General features: G+C 37.5%; 1 protein-coding gene across 5 annotated transcripts in view; it reads left to right on the top strand.

Moving 5' to 3' along the window:
• The window catches only part of WWP1 (WW domain containing E3 ubiquitin protein ligase 1), a 122570-nt gene that overhangs the window by 60264 nt on the left and 43564 nt on the right, over nucleotides 1-18742 (top strand). For 4 of the 5 annotated variants that reach the window (XM_030794873.1, XM_030794874.1, XM_030794875.1 and 1 more), the window contains one exon: nucleotides 6984-7320. In XM_030794873.1, the coding sequence (XP_030650733.1) occupies nucleotides 6984-7320 (337 nt within the window). Of the gene's footprint in view, nucleotides 1-6983; nucleotides 7321-12633; nucleotides 12717-18742 lie in introns of those variants that run through there. The other variant, XM_030794878.1, reaches the window with a different exon arrangement.

Genomic DNA, 18742 nt, shown 5'->3' with positions numbered 1-18742 from the left:
CTAAAATTTTAAGGTAAAAATAAAATGGATGTGAGGAACGTGAAGGTTCCATCATAAATAATTCTGATGACATTCATAGTAACTGTAAGGAAATCTATGACAATCGGAAAAATAGTGATAATAGCTCATATTTGTGCCCTGCATGTTCTAAATAGTATATGTCCATTAACTGATTTATCTCTCTCACAATAACTCTTTGAAATAGGTAGTAGTATTTTTCCTTTTCTCTGATGAAGGAACTGAGGCACTGAGAGGGCACAGCTAGGAAGTAGAAGAACTGTAATTCACATTCCGCTATCTGGCTATTGATTCTGTGCACTTTGCCTTCTTCCTGTTCGTTTTGATGTGTGTGGTTTTTATAGGATCTCAAAGCTATACTGTTCATCTTTTATACTGCTAGGCTTCACACAGCATTCCCCTAGCCTTTTCACCATCTCTGGTTATTGCCAGTGACATCTGACAAAACAATCCAACTGTCATCATTCTATTGGCCGGTTTACAGAGGCTTCCAGAACCTGCTCTGTTGGTAGCAGCCATTTAACTGATGTCTTTTTGTATGATTGCTCATCACTTAATAGAGGATGAATTCAGGTATCTTTTCAAGGAGTGGGTAATCCCTGTCCTTTTAAGATGTTGGTGTAAGATGGCATTACTTTTTCTAATTAAGGATTTCAAAAATTAGCTTTTATTTTTGGAGATGGGATAGGGGTGTGCATATTCTATGTATAACACAATTAAATGTTTTTAATCTCTTAATCTGCAGTTCCACAATCTTGAAATCTCTGAAACCAAAAGGATTTTTTTTTTTTGGTAAACTCATTTGATGGCAAAATGACTAGAACTGTTGGAAGGCTATTTATGGTTTTTATTTATCATGGCTACTATGCATATCTCTACATTTTGCTGCAGAAATATTAATGTATTTAATCACGATGTGTGGCCCCTAAACCCCCTCCAGGCATAGTTTAATATACAATATATATGCCATTACCTTTGTTGTTTGTTTGTTTTTTTGAGACAGGGTCTTGCCCTGACTTCCAGGCTGGAATGCAGTAGCACCATCATGGCTCACTGTAGCTCTGACCTCCTGGGCTCAAGCAATCCTCCTGCCTCAGCCCCCTGAATAGTTGGGACTACAGGCATGTGCCACCATGCCTGGCTAATATTAAGATTTTTTGTAAAGATGAGGTTTTGCCATATTGCCCAGGCTGGTCTTAATCTCCTGGCCCCAAGCAATCATCCCACCTCAGCTTCCCAAATTGTTGGGATTACAGGGGTGAGCTACCGTGTTGTCCACTGCTACCTTTCTAAATTCCGAAAAGTTATGAATTCTGGAACACACCTGGCACTTTGAAGTTTCAGATTAGGGATTGGGGGTCAATACTAAGGGGTTTAAGACAAACGATATATTTCTGTCAAAGACAGTATTATATATGAGGGCTTCCACCTCCCCCACATCCTGTTCTTTTGAAGCTTGAGTAAGGGGATCCATTTGATGGTTTAGTTGCTACAAAGATTGGCAGGTATTCCAGGTTAAAATGGGAGGCAGTCATGATGTAGTAAAAAGGTTAGACTTAGCCTCCGACAGGAGGTAACGTGGTGTCTCAGTTCAACCACTTACCATGTTAACTCTGTAACCCTGGACAAATTTAACATCTCAAAATTTATGAAAAGAGGATAATATGCGACTACCTTATAGGACAGTTTTGGAGGTTGAATGAGATAATCTAAAACATTTATAATAGTCCTTGGAGAGTGGTATTTAAGAAAAATATATTCTTTTCCACTTTGTTCCTGTGGTTATAACTCCTAGTGTAAAATAACTTTTTCTAATATATAGTTATTATTTTATTAATAAAGTAGATCAGAGCTCAGTATGGTGAGTTTCAGACAGAACGAAATGATATCACAAGTTTACTATATTTTTTTCATAGCTCTTTATTCTGAAGTAATTATAAATATACAGAAAGTTGCAAAGAAATATATGGGAAGGTCCCATGCACCCTTCACCAGCCTCCTCCAGTGTTAACATCTTATATAACTATTTTGTATCAAAGTCAGGAAATTGACATGAATGCAACCCATAGAGCTTGTTCACATTTCACCATTTCTACCTGCGTGTGTGTGTGTGTGTGTGTGTTTCTGTACAGTTTTGTCACACATATGGCTTCATGTACCACCAGTTCAATCCAGATACAGAACTGTAGCATCACCAGAAGACTCCCTCATGATGCACCCTCTTTAAAGCCACATCCACTCTCAAGTGTGAACTGAATATTAAAGAAACTTGCTGTGTATATGCAAGCAGTTATTTCTCATGTCATGGTTTTAAAATGGAGTAAAAATGGTATTCACTTTAGTATTTCTACTTTTTTCTTCTTTATTTGAATGTACTTTTAGAGTGACGACAAATACATGGTGCTTTGAGATGGATATACCATAAAGTTCATGTGAAACTTAACCTCTCAAAGATTAAACATGAAGTTAGGAAGCTATGTCTTGTAACCCAGAAGTCATAATGGCTGAAAGTAAGGCTTGGGATACGTTCATTAAGAAACCAAGTCAGTGGGTGTGGTCTTATGTCTTGTGTAGGAGATGAGATGGTTTGCATAAGCTTCTGCTATCATAACTATTACATAAGATTTTAATTTTTTGCCCCGTGTTTCTGCATGAGCAGGGAGCCTACCACCCTGTCCTTCCTCTTTCCTTTTCCTTTCCTTCTTTTTTCAGTTTTATCTGTTCAGTCTTTCTTATATCCATTTGTCAACAGATGTTTATTTTGCAACTACCATAGGCTGCACACTGCCACGTGGATGGGCACATAGGTATCAGAGTTTCTCAATTTCAGCACTATTGACATAGTGGCCCAGGTAATTCTTTGTTGAAGGGGGCTGTCCTGTGCATTATATTAATAGAATGTTTAGTAGTATTCCTGATCTGTATCCACTAGGTGCCAGTAACATCTTACCTTCTCCTAGTTGTGATGACCACATGCATTTATAGATATTACTAAATGTCTTTGGAGGTGGGGAGAGCAGAATCTTCCCTAGTCAAGAACCATTGATATATATGAACAGTAATCTCTCCAATCAAATATTATTGTGGCATCTTAATGCGGTTCTGAGCAGTATTGAAGAACCAACATTTGTTGAATTATTGAATAGAAATAATTTGTTTCTAAGAGTTTTTTAAATTAATAGACTTTATATTTTAGAACAGTTTCAGATTTACAGAAAAATTGGGGAGATTGTAGAGAGTTCTCATATGTCCTCCCACCCCACTCAGTTTTTGTATTACTAACATTTTGCATTACTGTGATATGGTTGTTACAATTAATGAACCATTATTAATACATTGTTATTAAAGTCCATAGTTTACATTACCTTACATTAACATTCCTTCTTTGTATTGTACTGGTTCTGTGGGTTTGAGAAATGCATATTGTCATGTACACACCATTACAGTATCATACAGAATAGTTTTACTAGCCTAAAATTTGTTTCATTTGTTTATCCCTCAAACCCTTTGCAACCACTCTTTTTAAATACTGGCTCTATAGTTTTGTCCTTTCCAGGATGTTACATAGTTGGAGTCCTACAGTGTATGTAGCCTTTTCAGATTGGCTTCTTTCACTTAGCAAGGTGCATTTAAGGTTTCTCCATGTTTTTTGTGGCTTGACTTCTCATTTCTTTTTATCACTAAATATTCACTTCTTATAAAGGCTCCTTGGTTACTTCAGTTTTTGACAATTGTGAAAAACATTGCTATATACATTTGTGTGCAGGCTCTGACGTGAATATAAGTCTTCAATTCAGTTGGATTGAGGAGTGAGACTGGTGAGTTGTGTTTTTAAAGTATATTTACTTTTGTAACAAATGGCCAAACTGTCTTCCAAAGTGGCTGTACTCCTGCATTCCCACTGCAGTGAATGAGAATTCCTAGTGCTTTGCATCTCACCAACATTTGCATTTCAAGGAGAGTTGTTTATTGTTTGTTATTATTTTAACAATATTGAATCTTCCCATTGAGAGATATTTTATGTCTGTATTCATTCTTTTTAGTAATGTTTTTTAAAGTGTTTTCTTCACGCCAGTTGTGCAGTGGCTCACGCCTGTAATCCCAACATTTTGGGAGGCCCAGGCTGGGGAATCACTTGAGGTCAGGAGTTCGAGACCAGCCTGGCCAACATAATGAAACCCTAAAAATGCAAAAAAATTTAGCCAGGTGTGGTGGCGCATGCCAATAATCCCTGCTACTTGGGAGGCTGGGGCAGGAGAATCGCTTGAACCTGGGGTGCTGAGGTTGCAGTGAGCTGAGATCGCACTACTGCACTCCAACCTGGGTGACAGAGCAAGACTGTCTCAAAAAAAAAAAAATTTTTTTTTCTTTGGATAGGTCTTGAATGTAATCTTGTTGTTGATCTTGTGTCTGTTCATTTTGGTGAAATGTTTTGGCTCCAATTAATTGGTTCTAATGGGGTTTTTAAAAAATTTTCTTGTGTATTCTAAATAAATAATCTGTTTGTCATTTTCACTACAAATGAGTTTTACCATATTCTTTCCAATGTTGTTACGACTTTTCTTAATGGATTGCCACATATAATCAATACTGAATTGGCATGGTAATTGTGATCTTCCTTGTTTTGTTGCTGATTTTAATTTATTCTTTGTCTTTTTCTTTCTTTTTTTTTTTTTTTTTTTTTTTTTTCAGACGGAGTCTCACTCTTTTGCCCAGGTTGAGTACAGTGGCGCGATCCTGGCTCACTGCAACCTCTACCTCCCGGATTCAAGCGATACTTCTGCCTCAGCCTCCTCAGTAGCTGGGATTACAGGCGCACACCACCACACCCAGCTAATTTTCCTATTTTTTGGTAGAGACGGGGTTTCACCATGTTGGTCAGGCTGGTCTCAAACTCCTGACCTTGTGATCCACCCGCCTCGGCCTCCCAAAGTGCTAGGATTACAGGCGTGAGCCACTGTGCCCAGCCCTGATTTTAATTTATTCTTGATCTTAATAGAAGTTCTTTCAATAGGCTGGGCACAGTGGCTCACGCCTGTAATCCCAGCCCTTTGGGAGGCCAAGTTGGGTGGATCATTTGAGGTCAGGAGTTCAAGACTGGCCTGGCCAACAAGGTGAAACCCTGTCTCTACCAAAAAATAGGAAAATTAACCAGGCGTGGTGGCGGGCTCTTGTAATCCCAGCTACTGGGGGGCTGAGGAAGGAGAACCGTTTGAACCCGGGAGGTGGAGGTTGTAGTGAGCTGTGATCATGCCACTGCACTTCAGCCTGGGCCACAGAGCGAGACACCATCTCAAAAAAAAAAAGTTCTTAAAATGTTTTACAATTGTTGTATATTAATGACTGTTGGTTTGTGATAGATAATCTAGATTACTTGTGAATTTTTCCTGATTCTTCTTGTCAGGTATTTTACCAAGATTTTCTTGAATGCTTTTGGTTTGTATTGAAAATAATCATATGATGTTTATCCTTTAATCTGCTAACAGTAGATTTTCTAATGTAATTTCCTAATATCAAATCATCCTTGAATTTATACATGATGTTAGTCTATAGTCTTCTTGTTCTGTTGTTGTTCAGTTTCAGCTTTGAAAGGTTACATTACCTTCCCAGAATGAGTTAGGACACACTTTTTCTCCCCTAATGTGTTATAACACCTTAAATAACATAAGAATGATCTATCCGATAAAGACTTCATAGAATTTTCTCAAAAACCTTTCTGAGCCTGGGGCCTTTAGGAGGGATGGTATTAGAACTTTCATCACCTTTTCCATTGCTGCTCTGATTTGTCTTTTTTTTCTTTCCCTTGAGTTAGTTTAGCTAATTTCAAACTCATTGATATGAAATTGTACGTGGTTCTAATGTTATTTATATTAAACATGTTTTCTTTATAAAACTTGGAAAGGTATATTTCATGGTTTCTCCAGCTTTCCCGATTAAAAAAATCATATGCATTTGTTGAAAATGCAGATCCCCCGGTTCTTTGCTAGAGATTTCCCCTAGAGATTCAGTAAGTCTAGGATGAGGACTTAGATATTATATTTTCAGTAAGTTGAGTCTTATCAGGTGCATTAGGAAATTCTGATCTTTTTTTTGGGTCTTTTGACCAAAATTCATTTTCTTCTACTTACTTTTTTTTTTTTTTTTTCTGTATCTGGAATGAATTCTAAGCTCTTTTATTACCATTCTTTCTTACATCTTTGGGTACTTCTTTGGCCATGTCCAGTAGCATTTAATCTGAGTGTTTTCTTTTTGTCATTAATTCTCCTAAAATTTGTGGTTATGTCTCCCTCTGCCATTTCCATTAGAACTTTGATATATGGTCTTCCAGTAGGTTTTGTTCTGTAATCTATTCACCCTTACAGTTTTAATTTGACTCATTTTTATAGTGACACGTAGTCGAACTACATCAATCACACTTAAAATGAAAATTGGAAAACTGTGTCACTGGATTGCAATACTGGGTTATTTCTTGAAAAAGTGTAGAATGGGTTCTTGCAACCCCTATAGTACTATCTTAAGAACTGATGCCATCATACAGTTCCTACTATTGGTAAAACAGTTCGTTTGATGTTAGCTACCACTTACACAAGGGAAGGGTGATTGAAAGGGATCATTTTTCAAAGTTTAGATGGCCCATACAGACTTCCTCTCAGAATTGATGATTTGGAGGGAAAACACTGATTATCTTAATGCTGGTTCCTCTCTCCTTTAGTTTGTTGTTATTATACATACTTAAATTTTTATCATTTACATATTCATCCCTGAAATTTTGAGCAACAACAACAAAAAAATCTCCATTTTATTTTTTGTTATATATTTTGAAAATATTACTTTGTCTGCTGTTTGGAGAATGAATTGTAGTTGCTTAGTCTGGATTAGGCTCTGAATAAGTGTAGTCAATTGATCAGGTAATTGATTGCTTTATCATTACTTGATAGATTATTTTATTAATTTTCCCTTCTCAGTTAATGGAGAATCATCCTCATTTGCACCAACTGATAATGCGTCTGTCACGGGTACTCCAGTAGTGTCTGAAGAAAATGCCTTGTCTCCAAATTGCACTAGTACTACTGTTGAAGATCCTCCAGTTCAAGAAATACTGACTTCCTCAGAAAACAATGAATGTATTCCTTCTACCAGTGCAGAATTGGGATCTGAAGCTAGAAGTATATTAGAGCCTGACACCTCTAATTCTAGAAGTAGTTCTGCTTTTGAAGCAGCCAAATCAAGACAGCCAGATGGGTGTATGGATCCTGTACGGCAGCAGTCTGGGAATGCCAACACAGAAACCTTGCCATCAGGGTATGTTAAGCTTTTTAACGTCTGACTTGCATTTAAGTAGCAACTCTGTTAACATACGACTATTGAATGTGTGTATAAAATGTTTTCATTGTTCAGAACTTTGAAATCTAAGTTGGGATCTGAATCATACTATTTATTTACTTGCTACAAAACAAGTACTTTTTGAAACTAAGAACAATTGCTCATCTGGTTGAAATATATGTAGTACGAAGGGAAAAGAAAAAACCTGATGTTAATTAGCAAGACCCTCTTGATTTGATTCTTGGTTTATTTTTACTTTTCATAAGAGTGACCATGATACTCCATATAATATCCTCAGTTCTCTGGCATCCTTGGTGATCTGTTTTCCAGACCTCATGCTGGAGAGCAAATAGCTCTTCTTTTCCTCAGCTAATATTGAGTGCTGGGGAGTCACAAACCTTGCTGATTGGCTCTATTAAAAACACAGTTTTTCATTGCTGGTTAGTAATTCTTAATTTCTTTTAAGTTTCTCATTATAATTATTCAGCTTCCCATGATTTTCTTTAAGGAGTATTCTATATGTGTATTCCAGTTGGTAATTTCTTTGACCTTTGGCACTGATAATACTAATATTAATTAATTATTAATTGTCTCTGCCTTCAAGAAGCTTATTTAGTGATTCACAGTTGTAAACGTGTACAGTATGTACAATACAGTCAGAAAGTGCTGCAATAAAAATATGGACATGTGCTTTCCAACACAGCTTACAGTGATCAGAATGTCAACTCTTGTAGCTGTTGAAACTGCATTTCTAGATGTCTCTACACTATTGTCTTCATTTTGGTACCTCAGTCACTACGTTAGTGTACCTTGGTTTTTTTTTGGAATTGTTTTTTTTTTCTCAGTGCCCTTTACTGGCTCATCTGATGTTGTCCACTGCTTAATTATGGTTTCAGCCTTTGGTCTTCCTTTGTGTGCTTACCCCAGTAGATCTAGCACTCTCCATTATTATTATTTTGGAACAGAGTTTCACTTCTGTTGCCCAGGCTAGAGTGCAATGGCACTATCTTGGCTCACTGCAACTTCCGCCTCCCGGGTTCAAGTGAGTCTCCTGCCTTAGCTTCCCGAGTGGCTGGGATTAGAGGCACCCGCCACTATGCCCAGCTAATTTTTGTATTTTTAGTAGAGACGGGGTTTTTCCATGTTGGTCAGGCTGGTCTCGAACTCCTGACCTCGTGATCCACCCGCCTTGCCTCCCAAAGTGCTGGGATTACAGGTGTGAACCACCATGCCTGGCCAGCTCTCCATCATTTTGACTATTAAATCTGTATGTTCAGGCCAGACTTTTTTCTGAGCTTATTTTCAACTGCTTTTCCCTCTTCTGTTTCCTGCAAATGTTTCAGACCCTATATTAGCTTTCCTTTCCTCTCAAAAATCTCTTGTCCTGTGTCCCATCTTTGGTAAATTAGTCATTTATCCTAGTCTCTCATGTGCCAGTCACTGTGGCAAAGACATATAAGAAGCTATTCTTACTGTCAAGAACCTCATCGTCTAAGTGGTGGGGGTGGGGAAGAGAAGTAAACAACCAGCCAGTATACAGTACAATTAAAGCTATGCCAGAGGTAAGTTTAGGATGCCATGACAAGGAACACATGCAGAGAAGGAGTGGGAGGAGTTACCTGTGCCGTTGACGTCAAAGAATAGTTTCTGAAAGCTGTGACACTTCAGTGGATTCTGAAAGAAGAGGAGGAGTTAGCAAATAGTGGAGGCACGAGTGGTGAAGTTTCATTTTCAGTAGAGCTGACTGCACACTCAGATCCCTAGCACCCATGAAAATGAGTATGCTGAACCCAGAAATTATTATTTTGTTATAGTTTGAGTTCATCATTTGAGGCAGCAAGATATATAATGCTGAAGAGAAAACAGCCCTGTGAAGAATTTTGTGTGATTGCGAAGGGTTTGGAAGTTTTTTCTGAAAACCATGAATAAGCATTAAAGAATGTAAAGCAGGGGAGTGGCATAATCCTCTTTGCTTTTATTAAGATCATTTTTGCAGTGGTATAGACAGCTGAGGAGTTAAGGAGTTGGGATAGCAGCCAGGCTGTTTTATAAATGAGGGAAGCCGGCATTCCAGTTCAAAACAGTAAGTACATAAACCTAATTCTGTTGAGACCAGATAAATGCTTCAGCAGACTTGTTGCCACCACTTATGATCTTTGTATTAGAATTTTGTGGTAATCTAGTGTTTTTCAAATTGTCGAGTGCAACCCGTTAACAGGTTATGACCAGCATTTGAACCCATAATGAAATAAAGAAATATAGGCGAGAATAGGAAATATTGGAAGATGTTAAATGTAGTAAGAATAAGCATTGTTTCCTGAAAGTTTGTTTTTCTTTGTGTGTGTGTGTGTGTGTAAGTAAAATCAGTAGATAAATAGCAATCTGGTATACACAGAGATATTTATATAAAACACACTTCTTACTGTGTAAACTGTGATCAAAAAAAGTTTAAAAGCCACTAATCCGGGGGAGAAATTAAGACAGCCTGAAGTGAGGTAAATGCTAATATTTTAGGTTGACATAAGATGGGTCTTGGTAATAAGTTGTGGGGAGATAGAATAGAAAAAGAGTGGAACCAAGGTGGATGCTTCTGGCATACACAGTACTAGGCTGTGTAACCCTTTTGAGTCAGCAGTTTTCAACTCCACATCATCTTCCCTCTTTGCTTAAAAATCTTACCTTAGTTCCTGTGTTTTCTTTTGTTTGGTAACTTCCTGAGTCATTTAGCTAACAACAGGATAGGATTACAGGTGCCTGAATCCTGTTAATTGTAATGTACAGCTAGGTTGAGAACTGCTACTTCAAGTTCTTTCGTTAAATAACCTTTTACTCTCCACAGTTTTTTTTTTAATTCACTTTATATAGAGATATGTAGATGAAATAAAAAAAATTCTGTGTATCAAAATCTAATTTAAAGTATGTGTCAGTGAAAAATTGGACAGTCTATTAATATTGAGTACTTTTCAGAGAGATTAAAAATACATTCTGAATCCCTACCCCCCCACCTGCCCCTAAATAGTGATTAGGCAACTGGGTCGTGGCATATTTGACTGAAATAATGATAGAATGTTGGACTTAGGGTAGGAGAATGAAGAGAAAGCGTTCTGTATTTTGTAGGGCATCCAGTTGATATATGTACCTCATGCTGGGTACAAAGGAGGCAGTTATGTGTATAGTTCCAGAACTGAAGAAGAGTATTCTAGCCTGGAGATAACATCTGAGTGTTATGTCAAGCATGATGTCGCCTAAAGACCTTTGCATGTGCTCTTTTATGTATTCTAAAATATACTCAGGTTTTGTTAAAATGTTACCTCATTCCAGAGGCCTTTTTTGAGTCTCCTGTCCAAATCAAGCCAGTCTCCCCACATTCCCGTACCCTGCCTTATTTTCCCCAACTTTTATGTTGAAAATTTACAAATGTACAGAAAATTATAATTTTGCAGTGAAAACCCATACACTTCCCACTAGATTTTACAATTGACCCTTTATTGTGCTTGCCTTATCTCATCTCTTCATCTCTTTATCCATCTGATTTTTAGTGCATTTCAGTGAGTTGCAGACAACAATATGTTTTGCCCTCAACACTTCAGCTTGCAAATCATTAACTGGAATTCAATATGTTTTAAAATTTTTTAAGATAAAGATTACAAAGAAAGAAAAACATGAGTCTTGAATGTACCATTTTGATGAATTTTGGCAAATGTGTATGTCTGTGTAACTCAAATCTTTATCGAGATATAGAACATTAATATCACCCTAGAAAGTTGTGATTCTGAGGCAATCACTATTCTAATTTTTTCGACTATGGATTACTTTTCCCTGCTGTAGAACTTACTATAGATGGAGTAAGTGTGAACTCTTTTGAGTAGGCTTCTTCTAATCAGCATGATGTAACCTTTATTATTTTTCTTTTTAGCACTTAAATTATGTGACACACAGTGTTATCTGTTGTCTCTCCACTAGACTGAAGGGAGATTTTATTTTGTCTGTTTTTATATTCTTCGTGCTCAAAACTGTGCCTGCCGTATAGCAGGCACTCAATAAATATTTGTTAAATAAGTGAATTTGTGCTACATTAAATGATTTAGAATGACTGAGCAATTGGGCAAAAGCTCTGGCTGTTAAATGCCTCTGGAAGAAATGGTTAACGAGGTCAAAAGCCACTGAAAAATTCTAGTAAGATAAGAACTGAAAGGCACTCATTGAACTTAATTACAAAGAGTTTATTTATTGTTGACCTATGACAGAGTGTGGTTTCAGGGAAATAATAAGAGCTGTATTCAAATTGCTGTGAGTTGGGAGTGAATGAGGGGGGAGGAAGTGTGATAGAGGACTCTTTGGAAGAGTGTGAACTAATGTAGAAAACTCTCTGTGAAGACAAAGGGAAGGAGGAATGTTTGAAAGAAGTGAGCAAGAGGACATACAGAACTGAGGGGTAGATTGTTTTGTAAAATGGAAGAGACCGACAGGTTGATCTGCTGATGCAGTAGGTCGGTGGAGGGAGAGATTGGCCAATACTAGACAGAAAGAGGATTAACTGTGGGATCGTGGTTATGACAAGGCAGCAGTCTTACTGCCAACCCCTGTTATCTAAGTTTGAAGCCAGCAGTTGCCCAGTCACCAAATTTTATTATTTTTATTGTAATATATTTTTCAAAATTCTTCCACATTTCTTTTTTTTTTTAAGCAAAGTCTTTGTTCAGTACTAGGTTTTGAAGATTTGTATATAATGTTTTCGTGAGACAGAGAGACCATACCTAAATACTAGGCAGAAGAGGGTTATGGTTGAAGGTGAAGTGTGGCAGTTATAAATTAGAGTTCTATTGAGGATTCTCATTAATTAGTAATTTGGTAATTTGCACCTATTTGAGGGGTGTTCATGAATTTTCACTACGGGATTATCTGGTCTCCGGCCAAAGCCAGCCCACCACTTTTATAGGTACAGCTCTAGCAGGCTGTCACTGTGAGTCATGGAGACAAAGACAGAGCAGCCCCCTTTACCCCTGTACCACTTCTCCCTAAAAGTACCTTCCTCCCTTATTGCTGCCCAAGGCCTGCTCTGGTCACCACCACATTCTGGGAACTCACTTTTGGCAGCTACCAGGTCCCAAGCAGTGGACACATACCCTGGGAGTGACATCTCAGCACGGTGACTCCACTTGGGCCAAATGCCGGGGGAGGAGAGAAGGGCACACACAGGGATTCAGGAGTCCCTGGGCAGACAGTGAAATTGGCCAGGCTGCTGCCTTGTGGACCAGGAACTCTGTGTTCTGAGAATGTTGTCAGCAGAGGGAACTGGGTACACAACATGCCCACAACCCGGGATGCCCCAGCACAACCAGAGAGGGTGGAGCAGGGTAGGAGTCTCTTTTTACGTAAGTACCTACATAATCGTCTTGATTATACCTTTGGTTCACAAAGCCTAAAATATTTACCATCTGGCTCTTTGTAGAAATTTGCCTACTCCTTATCTAGTGCATTATAGGTCTAATAAAGTGCATTCTATGGGTCTAGAAAATTAGAAATAAGATAACCGAAAGCAGTTCTGAATATAATGTTCTGTGTAGCAAGAAATTTAGTTTGAGAAAGACAAATTCTATTTAGAACAAAAACACTGAAATCTGGAAGTGATCTAACAAGATCAGTGACTAGCATTGTGCTTGGAACGTAAGTGCTTACTGAATATTTGTTAAATGGTAAATTAGAAATACTTGAAGTTAACTCAGGATAAAACAGAAAAGGACTTCATAGCCCATTATATGGATGGAGAGCTTGGTTGTGTTTATTTTTTCCCCCAATTTTAAAACTGTTTCTGATTACAAAATTAAGACATGACCAAATACAATATTTAAGTCATATAGAAATATTAATACTTCTTAAACTCACCACTGAGAGTGGTGTCTGTATTTATTATTCCAGCAGCAAATATTTGAGAGCCTTGTTCTAGGCGTGTGCAGTAGGGCAAGAGAGCTCAAGGCTCTGTTGTGTAGCACCTGTTGTGTAAAGCTTGTATTTCAGTGGGAAGACAAACAGTGGCCTTATGTAAAAAAACTCATTGAGTAATGTCCGATAGTGACAAGTTCTATGAGACAAGATAAAAGTGGATGAAGAGGCTAGAGAGCAGCTATATAAATTATTATTTTGCATAAAATATTTTCATAAATAGGATCATACGGTATATAATTGTTCAGTTGCTTTTAAAAAAAAAACTTAATCGTATTTCCAGATCAATACGAGTAAATTCACACATTGACCAAATATCTAATCGACAAATATTTATTACACTCCTTGTCTGTGGCAGGCTCTGTGCTAGGTGCTGTTAGTATACTGATTAGCAAAACAGATGAAGGCTCAAACTTTGTGGAGCGTATGGTCTAATATGCAGGTCTCCCTTAATTCTTTTGAATGGTTTGTAGTGTTTCCTTGTGTATTATTTATTGCTATATAATAAATTACCCCAAAACTTACCTCACACAGTTTCTGAGCATCAAGAATCAGGAAGTACATTAGCTGGGTGCTTCTACTTGGGGTTCTCATGAGGTTGCCATCAAGCTGTTGGTGGGGGCTGCAGTCATTTGGAGGATGGTTAAGTGCACCTCACTTAGCAAACCCAAGAGAGCTGGATTCTGGCCGGTCGGTGGGAAAAGCTCAGAATATGCATTGGCAGCACGGATGCCTTTGGAAGTGGTAGTGAAGATGACACTGTAAATGGCAAGATTGAATGTTTGAGAAACCCTAAGTCCCTTCCCTGCAGCCAGGACTTCTGCTCTGCCTAGGGGTTTCCTCACTGGAGATACTTGACACTTGGGAACACCAGGCACATTGGAGGTCAGAGATACTGTCCTAAATCAGCAGACTTAAGTGAGCCTTTGAAAGGTTAATAAGTGAAGAAGGTTGTAAGGTAAATTTTCAAAGACACACTCAACACAGATCCCAGAATATTGACAACCAGGATTTTACCTCTTCAACCAGGAGACTGACAGTATCTTCTATTGAAGACCTCCCCAAAACACTGAAAATACTAATATAGATTGTTCTCTAACAAAACAGCACCATTATTATCACTCTTTAATTAATCCACAATCCACAAGCCCCACCCAAACACATAAAACTCCCAGTCGTCAGTGCTCTTCTCATTAGACATCTGAGGGAAACCTCTTAATTTGAAAGATAGAGATCAAAACAAACAACCTAGAAAATACTGTTTTAAGATACCAGACTAGGGCTGGGCGCGGTGGCTCCCGTCTGTAATCCCAGCACTTTGGGAGGCCTAGGCGCGCAGATCACGAGGTCAGGAGTTCGAGACCAGCTTGGCCAATATGGTGAAACCCTGTCTCTACTAAAAATACAAAAATCAGCTAGGCATGGTGGCACACGCCTATAGTCCCAGCTACTCAGAAGGCTGAGGCAGAAGAATCGCTTGAACCTGGGAGACGGAGGTTACAGTGAGCTGAGATCACACCAATGCACTGCAGCCTGAATGACAGAGCGAGATTCCATCTCAAAAAAATAAAAAAAGATAACAGACTATTTTAATATCCTCTGAGGGATAAAAGTAGATATGACATACATACAACAAGAACTCAATGCTATAAAAATGGAATACTCAAAGGACTAAAAAACTCTTGGAAATTTAATTCAGTGTGAAATTTGACTGATAAAGGTAAAGAAATTTGCCAGGGAGTAACACATAAGGACCAGTTCAGACAGTCTGATAAGAAAAGTTCTAGAAAGAGAGAAAATGGGAGGAAGTGCTTAACAAAATAACAAACACAAATTTCTTTATTGAAGAATAAACACAAATTTCTTTATTGAAAAGGCTCACTAAAAATCCAGGATGATAAATGAAAACATCTATTTTAAGACAATTTGTTGTGAAAATTTTAGTACCTTGGGGCCAATTGAATTCTAAATATTTTCAGAGATTGAAAAAATAAAGCAGGTTTCATAATAATCAGAATGGCATCAGATTTCCTAGAATCAAAATGAAAAGCTAGAATACAGTGGAAGACAGTGGGTCCATGCCTTAAATGCTGAAGGAAATTATACCCAACATATAATTCTGTATCCAGCCACACTGTTTAGTGTTTGTGTAGAATAAATACATTTTTCCATATCCTAGGTTTCCAAAAGTTCACTTCTTATGTCTCGTTTCTTAGAAAGCTCTTAGGACTATGTTTTCCCAAAACTAGGTAGTGAAAGTAAAAGACGTTGGATGCAGGAATTAGAGGGTCTGCTAGGAGAGGAGTGAAAGGAATGCCGCACAATGGTAAAGGAAAGCCCAAAGTGGCCTCAGACAGCACTCAGTCTAGACTAGAAGCTAATCAGAAGGCAGTTGCAATCATAGAACAGCTAATGAGCTTGAACATTTTAAGAGGAGATTTATGCAACTGGAAAAGTATTTGGGGTTTAACGATAAGAATGTAGACAATAAGCAAATGGAAGTGGAGATAATTTTTCTAGCTAATAGTATTTTTTAAAAAAAGACATCAGGGTTTGTTCCATGGCTCAGCTGTGGGGAGAGTTTACATAGTCATAATGATAACTGTAAGGGAAGGTACAACGTACGTGTATATTTGGAATGATTGGGACGAGGGTAAGTGTAGATGTGTATGTGTGCAGGAAAGAGACCTGCAGCTTCACTTTTGCTAGTAAAAAGTCAGTACGTTATGTTTGAAATTAAACAAATCACAATAAGTCAAGGAAGTTAATAAGTAAAAGAAGTAAATACCAAAAAAATGGACTGAAACAGTTGAAAATGTTGCCTTGGGGAGTGGAAAATGAAGTGAAAGAGACAGTAGGTACTGTTGTTTTTTGCAATAAGTCTCATAGACTATATGACTCTGTTTAAACTATGTGAAGGTATATATAATTATATAGCTATGAAGGTATATTTTAAACTATCTGAAAGTATATGTAATTTTGATAAAAAATGAAAGCTAAATTAAAAATAGTAAAGGATATTTGTGAAGATACAGTTGAAGCCAGGAAATTTTGCTATAGGATAGCAATAAAAATTCAAGGACTGCTTATGGGAATTATTACCTAAAAATAGCAAAAGTGAAACTTGATCAGGTTTTTAGGTATTCATTTGGTTTTGGTAGTTAAGCTTGCATACAGAATAGCCCATTGGTACATGTTAGACATATTCCTGAAAAGCCTTTAAAATGAAATTTTATATTTAACTCCTTCTTTCCCGTGAGCTTTTTATATAAACAAATAAAGTAAATCATAACTTTCAGATTGTCTGATTTTAGTGAAATGCTTTATAAGAAATATCTAAGTTTTTCAGTTCTGAATATCATGAGTGTTCCAGTGTAGGATATAATAGGCAAGTTTAATAATTTTTGTGATCCCGAGTGAGTTCTGAACTTGGGAATCTTTATTGTTTATGGTTACTACTTAAGCATTTTGTGACTTAGGTTTGTTGGATGCAGACTAAACAAATTTTTTACTTTTTTGTGTGCATTTGTCATTTTAAGTATGTATGTGCTTATGGGTGCAAACTAGGGAGTAGTTTCAGTATATATGGTTATCATGTATAAAAATAATTTAAAGAAAATAAGCACTCTTAATAAAAAAATAAATTTAATTGGGTTATTTTGGGGGGGGTTCTCACAGATTGATTTAATATTTGAAAATAGGCCGGGCGTGGTGGCTCACACCTGTAATCCCAGCACTTTCGGAGGCTGAGGTGGAAGGATCACGTGGTGAGGAGATCGAGACCATCCTGGCTAACATGGTGAAACCCCGTCTCTACTAAAAATACAAAAAATTAGCCAGGCGTGGTGGCGGGCACCTGTAGTCCCAGCTACTTGGGAGGCTGAGACAGGAGAATGGTGTGAACCTGGCAGGCGGAGCTTGCAGTGAGCCAAGATTGCACGACTGCACTCCAGCCTGGGGGACAGAGCGAGACTCCGTCTCAAAAAAAGAAAAAAATTTTTTTTGAAAATATAAATTTACCATATTAACAAATAATAGGGAAAAGCTATTTGATCCTCTCTCAAAACTTTGCAGATGGGGAAGGGAGGTAGAAGGGAAGAGTGCTGGATTCTTTATGGGAGATCCTTGAGCCTCCCTCTTGGTGCAGGACAACTTATCAAAACTCACCATTCCAAGTTAGGGCTTCTTGATAAGCACTCACATTTAAAAACAGAATCTTTTATTGTAAAACATCACACATACACAGAAAAGTACTTTCCTTCAAAATATATAGATGGAACTGATTTATCACAAATTACACATTTGTAACCATCACACGAGTCAAGAAAGAGAACATTGACAGCACCCCAGGAATACTCTTTCATGTCCCTTCTGAAACACTGCCTTCTCGAGTTCTTGTGTTTAAGAAAAAGGAAAATATTTTCTGGTTATTCTATTTTAAAATTGAAAACAAGAGTCTTAAACTGAGAAGTACCAGTTTGTATTTATTTATTTATTTATATTTTATTTTATTTTATATTTTTAAGACAGAATCTTGCCCTGTCGCCCAGGCTGGAGTGCGGTGCAATCTTGGCTCACTGCAACCTCCACCTCCTGGGTTCAAGCAGTTACCATGCGTCAGCATCCCCAGTAGCTTGGATTACAGGAGTGTGTGCCACCATGGCTGGCTAATTTTTTTTTTTCCTTTGGGATTTTTAGTAGAGACGGGGTTTCTCCAGGTTGGTCAGGCTGGTCTTGAGCTCCTAACTTCAGGTGATTCACCCTCCTTAGCCTCCCAAAGTGCTGGGATTACAGGTGTGAGCCACCATGCTCGGCCCACCAGTTTTTATTTTTAAAAATTATTCTTCTATACCATATTAAGAAAAGGTTGAAGAGAAGTTAACAGGAATCACAGAAGAAAAAATGAGAATGGGAGAAACAAGAGATTGAGAGTCTTCAAAATAGAACAGGAAAAAGATAAAAATGTCATTTCCATAAATTCAGAGACCTACCAAAACCAAAACCAAAATTAGGATAGATATGCACAAAGAAAAGACACTGTGTGCACAGATGAAAGAATTTTCATGGGACAGTATCACCACATACTTCTTTAAGGCGATTTCTGCTAAAAGTCTTTTAGATGGGTACTTTTGAAATTATAGCAAAATCAATATATTACTTCATAGACATTTTGTGCCTTGGATTTAATATTAAGTTGAAGGTTTCTTCATTCTTGATTCAATTTGTGTTTTCTGATAATTTGGAATTCTATAAGTAACTTTTTAAAATGTGGGGTATTCTATTCCTTTTCTGCTAACTATACTTTTTAAGTTTCCAATACCGTAATAAAAAGGGAATAATTAAGAGGTTAAAAAAGTGCTAATAATTGAGAAAATGAACACTTATGTATATACATAATAGCCTTTATATATATGGCTGTGTGTGTGTATAGTCTTTTAATGTAAAGCTTTTCTGTAAT

This window comes from Nomascus leucogenys, chromosome 16, assembly GCF_006542625.1.
Source record: "Nomascus leucogenys isolate Asia chromosome 16, Asia_NLE_v1, whole genome shotgun sequence".
Taxonomy (NCBI): domain Eukaryota; kingdom Metazoa; phylum Chordata; class Mammalia; order Primates; family Hylobatidae; genus Nomascus; species Nomascus leucogenys.
This window is presented reverse-complemented; position numbering and strand designations above follow the sequence as displayed.